This window comes from Capsicum annuum, chromosome 5 (assembly GCF_002878395.1).
Source record: "Capsicum annuum cultivar UCD-10X-F1 chromosome 5, UCD10Xv1.1, whole genome shotgun sequence".
Taxonomy (NCBI): domain Eukaryota; kingdom Viridiplantae; phylum Streptophyta; class Magnoliopsida; order Solanales; family Solanaceae; genus Capsicum; species Capsicum annuum.
Window position 1 is genome coordinate 214848312 of NC_061115.1, and position 11416 is coordinate 214859727.

At 35.1% G+C, this 11416-nt stretch overlaps 2 protein-coding genes across 3 annotated transcripts; one reads left to right on the forward strand and one right to left on the reverse strand.

Annotated features, from left to right (window-relative positions):
* Positions 1-274: 274 nt before the first annotated feature.
* Positions 275-5900, forward strand: LOC107871300 (putative late blight resistance protein homolog R1A-3). The gene is given in 5 exon segments (XM_047412734.1): positions 275-416; positions 537-599; positions 1447-4014; positions 4016-5256; positions 5614-5900. Coding segments are annotated over 3 exon segments (3798 nt in total). The 5' UTR covers positions 275-416; positions 537-554; the 3' UTR covers positions 5201-5256; positions 5614-5900.
* Positions 5901-6607: 707 nt separating this feature from the next.
* LOC107872151 (amino acid transporter AVT1I) lies at positions 6608-10833 on the reverse strand. 2 transcript variants are annotated; one of them, XM_016718932.2, is made up of 3 exons: positions 10695-10833; positions 9292-9899; positions 6608-7333 (listed from the first exon to the last, which is right to left on the reverse strand). In XM_016718932.2, the coding sequence occupies exons 1-3, from the start codon at positions 10810-10812 to the stop codon at positions 6824-6826; spliced, it is 1236 nt and encodes a 411-aa protein (XP_016574418.2). In that variant the 5' UTR covers positions 10813-10833; the 3' UTR covers positions 6608-6823. The 2 variants fall into 2 exon arrangements, with proteins under 2 accessions (XP_016574418.2, XP_047268691.1); XM_047412735.1 differs by lacking the exon at positions 10695-10833 and adding an exon at positions 10558-10673.
* Between the last annotated feature and the right edge of the window lie 583 nt (positions 10834-11416).

The following is an 11416-nucleotide window of genomic DNA, read 5'->3' on the forward strand; positions in this document are numbered from 1 at the left end:
GATGGTGTTTCGATTCCAAGAATCAAATGAGTTTTTTTTTTACTTAATTTTTATGTGTTCTATATAAAGTTTAATCACCCGTATTAATTTTTCAACTAAATATTTATACTACTGCTTTCTTTTAAAACTATTATACCAGCAGCCGTCGACTGAAACTTAGAACGACTCAAAGACAATAAGATACAATTATCAAACATGAATCTCGAAAAACTAAAAAGTGTCACATAAATTATCTGATAACAAAGGGAGTGAGTATTAAAAAAAAGACTTAGAGCTTAATTTCAAAAGTCAATGAATTACTATTTAATTCTTATTATTATTTTTATTAAAAAAAAAAGACTTGGGGCTTAAACAACTTATTCTTTCTGATTCCCTGCGTTTACTTTCTTCAGACAAGCTTAATCCTAAACTTTAAGGTATGATGATTATATTTGAGTGTTATACTTTCTTCTTTACTAATTACTTGACATTTGATATATTAGCATTTCTGGTTTTAATTAGATACTAATTGCATTTATTTACTTATTATACACAAGATCTTCAGAATTGCAAACATGGGAAGAGGAAGAGAAAATAAAGGAAAAACACACAAATTATCGGTACGCCATTCAATATTTATATTTATACCTGGATGATTATAGTTGATAATGAATATTTACATCCAACCCTTCCCAGAGCCCACCAGTTTGGATTACACCGAGTATGTTGTTGTTATGTTGTACTGACTTAGGATAATTTTTCGTCTGGGATTGTTGTTCAAAAAAGTTTACAATCGGATCATTGGCAATTTTTTGGTAGAATATTTAATTAACGAACTGCTCTTTGAGTTCTCATATCAGTACTTTCATCCGTTTCATTTATGTGACACGGTCTGAATGAGCATGAAATTTAAGAAAGAAAACGAGACTTTTGAAACTTGTGATCTTATATCCGTCGTGTGTTGATGAATAGTCTAGGACACTATAGTCACATCACTAGGAGTCAATTCACCCGCTCTTCGCATTAGAGCATACCTTAGACATCCACTTGGAGAAATTAACAGTAGCAGTTGAGGGACCTAGGAGATTCAAGTAACTTAACTGCAAATTGGTTGGCTGGTCGGGTCATGGAGTAAGTGGGTCAGTAAAATGGTTCTAATGGATAAATTTTTATTTTTCAAATGGATGGTTAAACAAATTCCGCATCATCAGAAAACCGCGTGAATACCACCTGAATATGTAGCGTGATTTTTGACAAATTATCATTAGTTGAGTGACGTTCTGAGAAATCTAACTCTTGCTTCTGACAAACATCTGGCTTATTCAGTAGGCTATTTTGATGAAGCTAAAAATTGTCTGTAAAAATAACATTTAGCTTACATTTACATTAGTTGCCTGTAAAATAAGAGTAAAACTTCTCATGGAGAATATGTGCACTGAAAATTTTGATGTAAGTTTGTTCTTTTAGAAGGTATCATCTGCTTTGCTTCGCGAGGACATTGTCAATCTTCTTGATTTCGTAGAGAGGTTAAAGAATGAAGAAGATCAAATTGTTCCTGATACGGATCAAATTGAAAAGCTGAAATTGGAGCTGACATTTTTGTCGGCATGTTTACAGCTTTGTTATTACATTTCGGATGGTTCTAATGCCGAAATGTCTTGCATATCATACGAGGTTCATGATCTGGTTCAATCACTTTTTCATCAGAGTGGAGATGACATGCTGGTTAAATTAACAGATCATGTCGTTCCTTGCCTCCTTGAAAATATCAAAAGTTCTGTCATCTCAGATGATCATTCTGAATCAAGTGCCACCATGACTGAGGCTCAGATGGTTGAACTTCTGGACGCGCTCCTTGTGAATCTCCATTATCTCCCCAAGGTTCGTGCTAAATTGATTTTGCCATCGATGACTCAATATGAGGTTCTTCAGAATGTATTTGGCAAATTAAGAGATTTCCTTGGGCTGAAAGTAAATGGTTGCATTGAGCATAAGGCAATTGAATATGTCTTACCACAGTTTCAACTTATGGCTGAGAGAGTAGGACACTTCTGTTTTGTCCTCTTGTCTTATCAACTTGATAAGTCAGATGAAACAGATGAAGATGAAACAGATAAAAAACATGAATATGAAGTCTCGCAAGTCAATTCCATGATAATCCATCTACTTTTGAAGATAATTCCAGTTTCACTGGAGGTTATGCACATATGTTCTACAATATTGGAAGCTTCAAAGTCAGCAGAAGTTGGATGCTATATTAAGAAGCTCCTAGAAGCATCTGCAGACATTCATAGAGAACATCTGATTCACCTACAACAGCACATGGTTAATGCTATACCTCGTAGCACTTCAGCATCCAACATTCATGTCGCGATAGAGTTCCTATTGCTTTTTCTTACAGATATGCCAAAGGACTTTATTCAATATGAAAAATTATTTGTTCTATTGGCACATGTTGAAGCACTTATTAGGGAGGTGTCCATTCTCATTCGCAACTTAGAAGAGAACTCAACGGATGAAGAGAATGTGAACAAAAAATGTTGTGCAAGTCAAGACTTTCTGGAAAATATTGAACTTCTGAAGGATGATCTCAGACATGTTTTCTTGAAAGCCCCTGCAGACTCATCTCAGCTCTGCTTCCCCATGAGTGATGGACCTCTCTTCATGACTCTTCTACTCAGAAACTTAAATGACTTTCTCAAATCGAATGCTTATTCAGTTGCTTTGATAAGAGAAGAAATCAGTCGGGTGAAAGAAGACCTAGAACACATAAGATCGTTCTTTGGGAATGTGGAGCAAGAATTGCATAGAGATCTTTGGACTCGTGTTCTAGATGTGGCATATGAGGCGGAACATGCCATTAACTCAATTCTTGCCAGAGATCGTGGTCTCTTGCAGCTTATCGTCTTACTTCCTGATACCGTAGAAAAGATCAAGCTTGTCAAAAAAGAGGTACAAGAGAAGATCTCCAAGACCGCGAGTATCATTTTTGCAAACTCTCCCAACAAGCCTGTTAAAAACAAGTCATCAACAACTAGTAAAATAATTGTAGGTTTTGAGGAGGAGACAGAGTGGATAATTAGGAAGCTCACTGGCGGACCATCTGAGGTAGATGTCATTTCCATAGTCGGCTTGCCAGGGCTTGGAAAAACTACTTTGGCTTACAGAGTATATAATGATAAGTCTGTTGTTGATCATTTCGATGTTCGTGCTTGGTGCACAATCGACCAGGAGCATAATGAGAAAAAATTGTTGAAGAGAATTTTCAATGAAGTTATTGGTTTGAAAGAAAGAGTCAGTGAGGACGGCATAGACAACAACGTTGCTGATGATCTACGGAAACAACTGTTTGGAAAGAGGTACCTGATTGTATTGGATGACTTGTGGGATACTGCAACATGGGATGAGCTAACAAGACCATTATACGCCATTCCATCTGAATTTCAGAAAGGAAGCAGAGTTATTTTAACAAGTCGAAAAAAGGAAGTGGCTAAGCATGCAAAATGCTGCAGTGATCCTCTTGATCTTCGATTGCTAAGACCAGAAGAAAGTTGGGAGTTATTAGAGAAAAGGGTGTTCGGAGAAGAACGTTGCCCTGATGAACTTAAAGATGTTGGAGAGAAAATAGCCGAAAAGTGTTATGGGCTTCCTTTGGTGCTTGATTTGATCAGCGGAATCATTTCAAGGAAGGAAAAGAAAGAGGCTTTGTGGCTTGAAGTTCTCAATAATTTGAGTTCCTTTATTTTTAAGGATGAAGAGGAAGTGATGAAGGTTATACAATTAAGTTATGACCAATTGTCGAATCACCTAAAGCCATGCCTGATTTACCTTGCAAGCTATCCAAAGGACGAATACATTGCAATATCTGATTTGGAATATTTGTGGAGTGCCGAAGGACTGATGGAACAGTCTGAGGTGAAGGTTTATGTGGATGAGTTAATTAGCAGTAGTTTGGTAGTAGTTTCCAATGAGAGAGGTGAATACCCACATTGCCAAATTCATGATCTTGTGCATGATTTTTTTTTTGAGAAAAGCCAGAAAGGAAAAACTGTTTGACTTGATAAGTCCAAGTGCTCCGTCATCGTCTTCTTCAGATCTGATGCCACGTGGAATGACTGTTCATTATGATCAACTCTTCCCTCATTCGGATGTAAACTTTTTCTTGCTCAATGCGGAAAGAGAAAATCCTTATGCCAAACGCCTCCTGTCTTTGACGGCATACACAAACGTTCCTAATGGACTTTATCTTTCCTACAAGTGTCACCTAAGACACTTGAGGCTTCTTAAGAGGTTGGAGCTGTCGGATATAATTTTGCCATATTCTTTGCTGAATGAAATAGGCATGCTTGTTCATTTGAAGTGCTTAAACATTATGACAGAGGCAGAATTTCTCCCTCCGTCATTTTCTAACCTATGTAATCTAGAAACTCTCGTGGTGGATAACCACGGATCATGCATGGTACTGTCACCTGTTATTTGGAGTCTTACTAAGCTACGAGATGTGCGCATGAAGTGTTGTTCTCTTTTTGATCCGTACATTAAAGAACCAACGGTGTTAGATGAGGACTCAAAGCAAGAGAATTTGACAATATTATATCATCTCCACCTTCGCGGTTTAAAAGACACGGAGGATATTTTCAACAGGTTTCCTAAGCTTCAAATCCTTAAATTCAAGATCAAACAACTATCGGATTGTTCAGCAGAGAAGATTTGTTTTCCAAGATTAGATGTCCTTAATGAACTCAAAAAACTTACTCTACGTGTTTCTTGGGATTCATTCAGTGAATATACACATGGTTTCCCTTTGAGCTTGAAGAAAATGGAGTTAGCATGGCTCACTCTGACATCCGATTCACTCTCAAGAATGGCAAGATTACCCAACCTTCAAAAGCTGTGTCTAGAACACTGTATCATCCAGGAAGGGAAAGAATGGAACATGGAAGAACTCACCTTCCAGAATCTCAGATCTCTAAAATTGTATGGTTTATCTTTTTCTGAATGGCAAGTTATTGCAGATGAATCATTTCCCGTGCTAGAGGTTTTAAAATTAGATGATTGTACTGAGCTCATAGAGATCCCAGATAGTTTTGGAGATATAGCTTCGTTAAAGTTTATCTCAGTGTGGGGAAGCCCTCAGCTCGAAGAGTCGGTCTTCAAGATTAAGGAATATGTTGAACAAACGACGGGAGAAGACAAGCTTGAGGTATTCTACTACAGATGATTTTAATTTGCGGCAAAATGGAGTCATCTCAGGTCCTAGTCTCCAGGCAAATCACTGTTAGTCTACTACAGTAACTTCTTCCTTACTATCTTATTACATGTTGTTTCCTTTGATTCCATTACCGCATTATCTGTTGTTGCTACTGTTCCCTTCTCCTTTATTTTAGTATGACATCTTCACTACTGTATTTCCTTCCCATACTTGTTTTCGATATGTGTCACTTGAGCTGAGGGTCTATCGGAAACAGTCTCCCTACCTTCACAAAGTAGGGGTAAGGCTGCATATACGTCACCCTTCTCAAACTCCATTTGTGGGATTATACTGGATATGTTGACGTAGTTCTTTCCTATATTAAGTTCCTTTTCAGTATAATATTTTCCGAATGACTTCAACGTGTATAATCTTGTTTGCAGTGAGCTCATGTGAAGGTTGGCAGATGATTTACTTTTATCCAGCACATCTACCTGTTGAAGCTTCAAAATTTTGGATCTATCCTCACACGTTTGTGCCTTCTTCAAGTTGTTTCAGTTCATTTCCCTTGTGATTATCCCATCTGATCTTCTGTTTAGCAGATGTTTATTTTTTAAATACCAATTGATGCATGATCGAATTGGAATTTTGATCATCGATGGAATGTTTTTTGTGCTTTCATTTACACTTTATTTGATGGATTGTTTTTTGTGCTTTGGTTATCACTTTATTTTGCTGTTGTTATGGTTCTATTTACCTGAATGCTTTGTAGTGTTTCCTCTAATATTTGTTTTGTCTTCCTTTCTTCTGTATATTCGTTGATATGTGTTACTGAGTGAGGGTGTTTCAGAAACACCTCTCCACCTCCATGAGGTATAGATAAGGTCGGGGCAGCCATTTGGTCGCCTATGATACTAGGACCAACAAGTTCAAATGAGTTTACGCCGCATGTGCAGCACGATCTAGTTTGCACGAGTGTAGGCTTATAGCTCTAGGGCTTATAAACCCTGTCTTTCATTTATCAATTCCAGATCCCACTTACGGAATATCAGTGGATCTGTTGTTGTTGTTGAACTATTCTTTCAGGACGAACCTTTTGTTCCTTTTGCCTCACATACATAACTACCAACACGGGATATAACATTTTAGTCTCAACAAGACTAGACTATTTTGAGTTCTTTACACTACCGGTGCACAAAACATATCTTTGTTTTTTTCGTCAGAAACCATGAAAGGGGTCAAGATTTATTTATGGTCGTTGAACAGTACCTATTATTACTGTAAAGTCACAAGACTATTGATTGCCACGCTAAAGTAACTGAACTTTACCCACTATAACGATGAAGTCTCTAGACTTTACCCGCTATAAGTGTATAACTATTGTACACACATCTTAGATACAAGAAATTGAAAACTCTTGAATTTGTGCACACAACATTTGATGGTTTGGGAATATTTGCTTGATACTGTTTATTGATATTTTCAAAAAAAAATAAGAAAAGTTGAGTCAATCTACGCAGATTGAGCTACAACCCATTATTCAGCTCATCTTGACTCAATTTACTTTAGCCCAAACAAACTTTAGACAAGATTGGACGACTCATTTATTGATTCAGTCCATTTTGATCCGGCCAAATCAGTCAATTGTCTCCCCTAGACATGACTGATGATGTTTTTCAAAGAAATGTAAGTTCCGGATATTGAAACAGAAGAACCAAAAACTAAAATCACCCCAATAAACACAACTTCCAGATATGAAGGCGTCTTGACGATCTTGAGGTAGCAGAAGCATGGTAATAATATAGACACGGTAACACCCAAAAGTGCGCCTGTAAATGTCATGACATATCCAAAAAATGGAACGACTAATGCCACGATGACGGTACTGATGACCAAAAATGTTCTGATGAAGTAGCTCACGATAAATTTACTCTGTCGTAAAGGTAATTTATCTTCAATGGCTGTTGCAATAGGAGAGACGACAAGAGCGTACTTTGTTATTGGGTTGATGAGTGTAGTGTATATCGCAATTTTCGAACTAATTTTTCCTTTAGGGAGATTTAATGTTATTTGTGACATCAAATTTTGCCCATACATTATGTACCCCATGGTTGCCATTGATCCATAAGTCATGGTGCTTAGTATAAAGCACACAAATAGAACCTGTTTGACAATTGAAAAAAAAGGATTTAAGTTATATACGATGAAGATGTAGAATTTATTGAAATTATTATTAGTGTAATATGGTATGTTATTGCAAGGTATATATGATATTAAAGGACAAATATCTGGGACGTTAAAGTTCCTGTTATGCGCCGGTATCGGAAAGGGTCGGACCATAAAGGTCTATTGTACGCAGCCTGTTGCATTTCTGCAAGAGGTTATTTCTATGGCTTGAAACCGCAACCACATGTTCACATAATAATAATTTTACCAGTTACTCCAAGGATTCCCTTTGTCTATAAAAGAATATTAAATACATTTTTACCAATTCTTCATTTACTTGAAAAAAAAAAATAGGAATTAGCGATGGACAAATTTCATAGTCAAACAACGAAGTGCGTTGCTTATCTATGTTACGATGGATCATTATAAAATTTTGTTTCTATGATTAAACTAGCGGATTAGCGACGAAGTTCATAACTAGTTATGGAGTGCTAATTTTTTTTGGTACTGTTAAATATAATTAATGAATTATACTTGACACACATCACACTGTTTATATCTAAAAGCATAATTTTTATTTCCTGTGTTTTATTTTGTGTCACCCTAAAAAAAAATTGTCACCTTTTCTTTTTTTTACCTTGGTAAAACTAGTGTTTAACTGTGCTACACGGGTCAGGTTAATCCAACATACTGTGACAATCTTTGTCGATCGGTGATTTCAGACGTGGTTCATTTAAGGGCCCGTTTGATCACAGATATTTTTTCCTTTTTTTCAGAAAATTTTTTTGGAGTTGGAAATTATGATGTTTGGCCATGAAACTTTGAAAAATAATTCCGGAATAAAATTTAGAAAATGGAAAATAACTTTTTGTTGTTTTCTCTTTTTTCCATTTCCAATTTCAACTTCCATTATTATTAGATATAACTCAAACTTTAAATTTTTACACAAACCCCTCTTATTAACTAAATTCCATAATTTTTTTAAAAAGACCAAATTCAATAAAATAATTAATTCAAGTGAAAATAATTAAGAATTTTCATCACCAAATTTAAGAATATATAAAATATATTTATATATATCAATCATATTTATCAAAATACATTTTTCTCTATTTAATCGATTATGGTTAGATAAACTTATTTAGCTCATGCTTGTGATATTTTTATTCAAATTTTAGAAGAATAACAACCATAATAATTAGTTTTTTGTTAATTATTTTATCAATTGAAGACATATAAATTATTTTCTCAACATTTGGTTGTATGTCAGTAGGTAAATTAGTAGTTGAGTGATTTTGATAATTTTTAAAAGTTGAGGGCATAAAATCATATTTAAAAAGATTTTTCAAAAGTCTAAAAAAAATTTCAAAAAAGATATGGCCAAACACAACTCCAACTCCAACTTCAACTCTAACTCCGGAAAACAAGTAATTTTCATGGTCAAACGGCTACTAAGTCTTTCGCTTTCGCTACATGAAGAACATGTAAGTTCTCGTTTTATAGTTTACGCGATGTCTAATATAATTAACTTGGATCAACATGTTATATATATTTCCTCAATAAGTACTTGTGTATTGAAGTCTTTTAAAAGCATCCAGTACCCCATTGAACTATGACCAAATTAGCTACGACACACTCGAACTTCACATTGTCTCTGAACTTAATTTTAGTGTATCTTTGTCATCTTTTTTAGATGATGAGGCACCTTTTGGCACTTTTGACGTGGACACCACATTTATGTGATAAAGGTGTCATATCAGCACAAATGAGTGATAATTATACGTCAAAATTGAGTTCAGGAGTAATAGGACGCGTGTGAAGTTGGAGTGTGTTGTATCAACTTTGGTCATAGTTCGAGGGGATACTGGATGCTTGTTTCTTGTTTTTAATCTTGATATTCAATCAAATACTGTCATATAAAATAAAACAGACAAACTAAAAAAATATAATATTACCTTGGGAAATTGGCTCCTATCCTTCATGGAATTGCATATTGTTGGGAAAACAGCATGACCACAATAACAAAATGTAAACATACTTATTGCATTTATCAATCCATTCCATCTCCAAATCACACCTTTTTCTTCGAAACCAATACCATCGACTGCACCAACCCAGAATACCGAACAAACCAAAACAACAGAGGCCAAAACTCCACCAGCAGAAACATAAGCCAATAAACCTAAACTTCTCAACCATGTTGTTGGCAATATTATTATAGCAACTAAAAAAACAAAAAATTCTCTTCCAACAATTTTAAGACAACCAACATGAATTTTTGCATTTGGGAATAATTTATGCAAATTGTCACCTTCTAATATGAGGAATTCAATTGCAACAAAGTATAGTTCAAGATACAAGAAAATAGAAATCAAGATTCTCCCTTTGTTACCAAAAGCAAATTCACCAATATCTGGATATGTCTTGATTGATGGTGAAACACTCATGCATTTTTGCAAAAGTAAACCTGTATAGCAACTTATAATTGCTACCAAAAAAAGTATCATCATACATAACCATCCTCCTTCTGAAAGTGCATAGGGTACTGATATTATTCCAATACCTACATCAAAGAGGAAAAAAAAAAAAAAAAGACAAGTTTTATTATTTATATTTATACAGTTAGATCATTTACAAGGTAATTACAATAAATCTCTATGATAAGCATATGTAAGATGATAATCATAACATGTAACTTGCTAATAACATACGGTAATAAATATTTACTCCGTCAATGTATATTATTTAAATTACACTATACACAAACAATATAACTAGTAAGAGTCTGAAGAGGATGGTGTATAAGCAAGCTTACCCCTATCTTATAAGAGAGGTTGTTTCTGATTAGTGGCGGAGCCAGGAATCTGGTGAAGGGTAAGCAAATTTTATTCTCAGCTATGTTAAGAGTGTGTAAAATTAAATATACAGTCGTTATGACTAACATTTAACCTCTATTCACCATATAATTTTCCAACAAAGGGTGTGCATTTGACCAATTTTCGCTAAAGCTGGCTCCACCCCTGTTTCCGATAGATCCTCTATTCAAGTAAAGCGTAGTAAATCAAGAAGGAAACGAGAATATAGTAGAGAATGTTAATAGCACCTGTAAGTAATACGATAATCGAAGCAAAAAAAACAAGAAGTAATAGCATGATGTACAAGAAAGTAGGAGGAAAGAAATACTAATATCACTGATATGGAAAACTAGACAGCGCGACTACCTACTAACTTTCTACATATCCTAATCATCGATCTTTATATCCTCCTATCTGGGGTCATTTCCCCGATGAACTAAGTGATTCAAGTGATATATTATGTTTTGGTTTAAACTATACTAAACAAATAGTGAGATATTTACCTGATAATGCATTAATACCATTGAAGCATGTTCTAAAGAAAGAGGTTCCTTTACTAGGCTCTAGAATTTGTGGAATCTGATTTTGACTCTCAATTCTCTCCACACTAGAGGATTCCATATGTTTCTGAGTGCCACAAACATATCAAATTGCTAGTTTATATATTGGGTTTTGGCAAATTTGTCTAGAATAAAAATATTCTATCTTTGTTTCACATTGTATTTCTGTCTTTTTTAATAGGCTTTAAAAAATAAAACATTTTTATATTTGAATTTTTTTCAACTTTAAATTTCCTCCTTGACACGGTCATGAGAAGGACTGACAAGCTTCTGAAGAAGCGCACAAGACATCCTTAGCGAATCATAGATCAAGAAAGGAGAGAAAAATTAACTGTTATATAAGACGGAGCACAAGTTTATATGTTGCGCATGTTTTTGGATTTAATGATAGCATAGTCCGAGGAACAAATTCGCGAGACATGTTAGGTCAAAGTGGACAAAATACATGTCTCAACTTGGTTCATAACAAAAATGTTATTATAGACGGACTCTCATAATACATGGTGGGGAAAACCTTAGCGAGTATGTTAAGTATTCCCTTAGGAGGGTGTATGTGATAACAATGACAAAAACCAGGTCGATGAGGCAGGCCAAAGAGGAGAACCGATAGACTTCCAAAAATAAAGTGAACATGAGACTCTCGGCATATGTCGTATGAAAATGGA

Coding starts and splice junctions, on each gene's coding strand:
- LOC107872151 (XM_016718932.2), bottom strand. CDS start 10,812: ATGGAATCCTCTAGTGTGGAGAGAATTGAGAGTCAAAATCAGATTCCA. Junction 9,900..10,694: donor TGGTATTAATGCATTATCAG/GTAAATATCTCA, acceptor TCTTTGATGTAG/GTATTGGAATAATATCAGTA. Junction 7,334..9,291: donor ATAGGAGCCAATTTCCCAAG/GTAATATTATAT, acceptor ATTGTCAAACAG/GTTCTATTTGTGTGCTTTAT.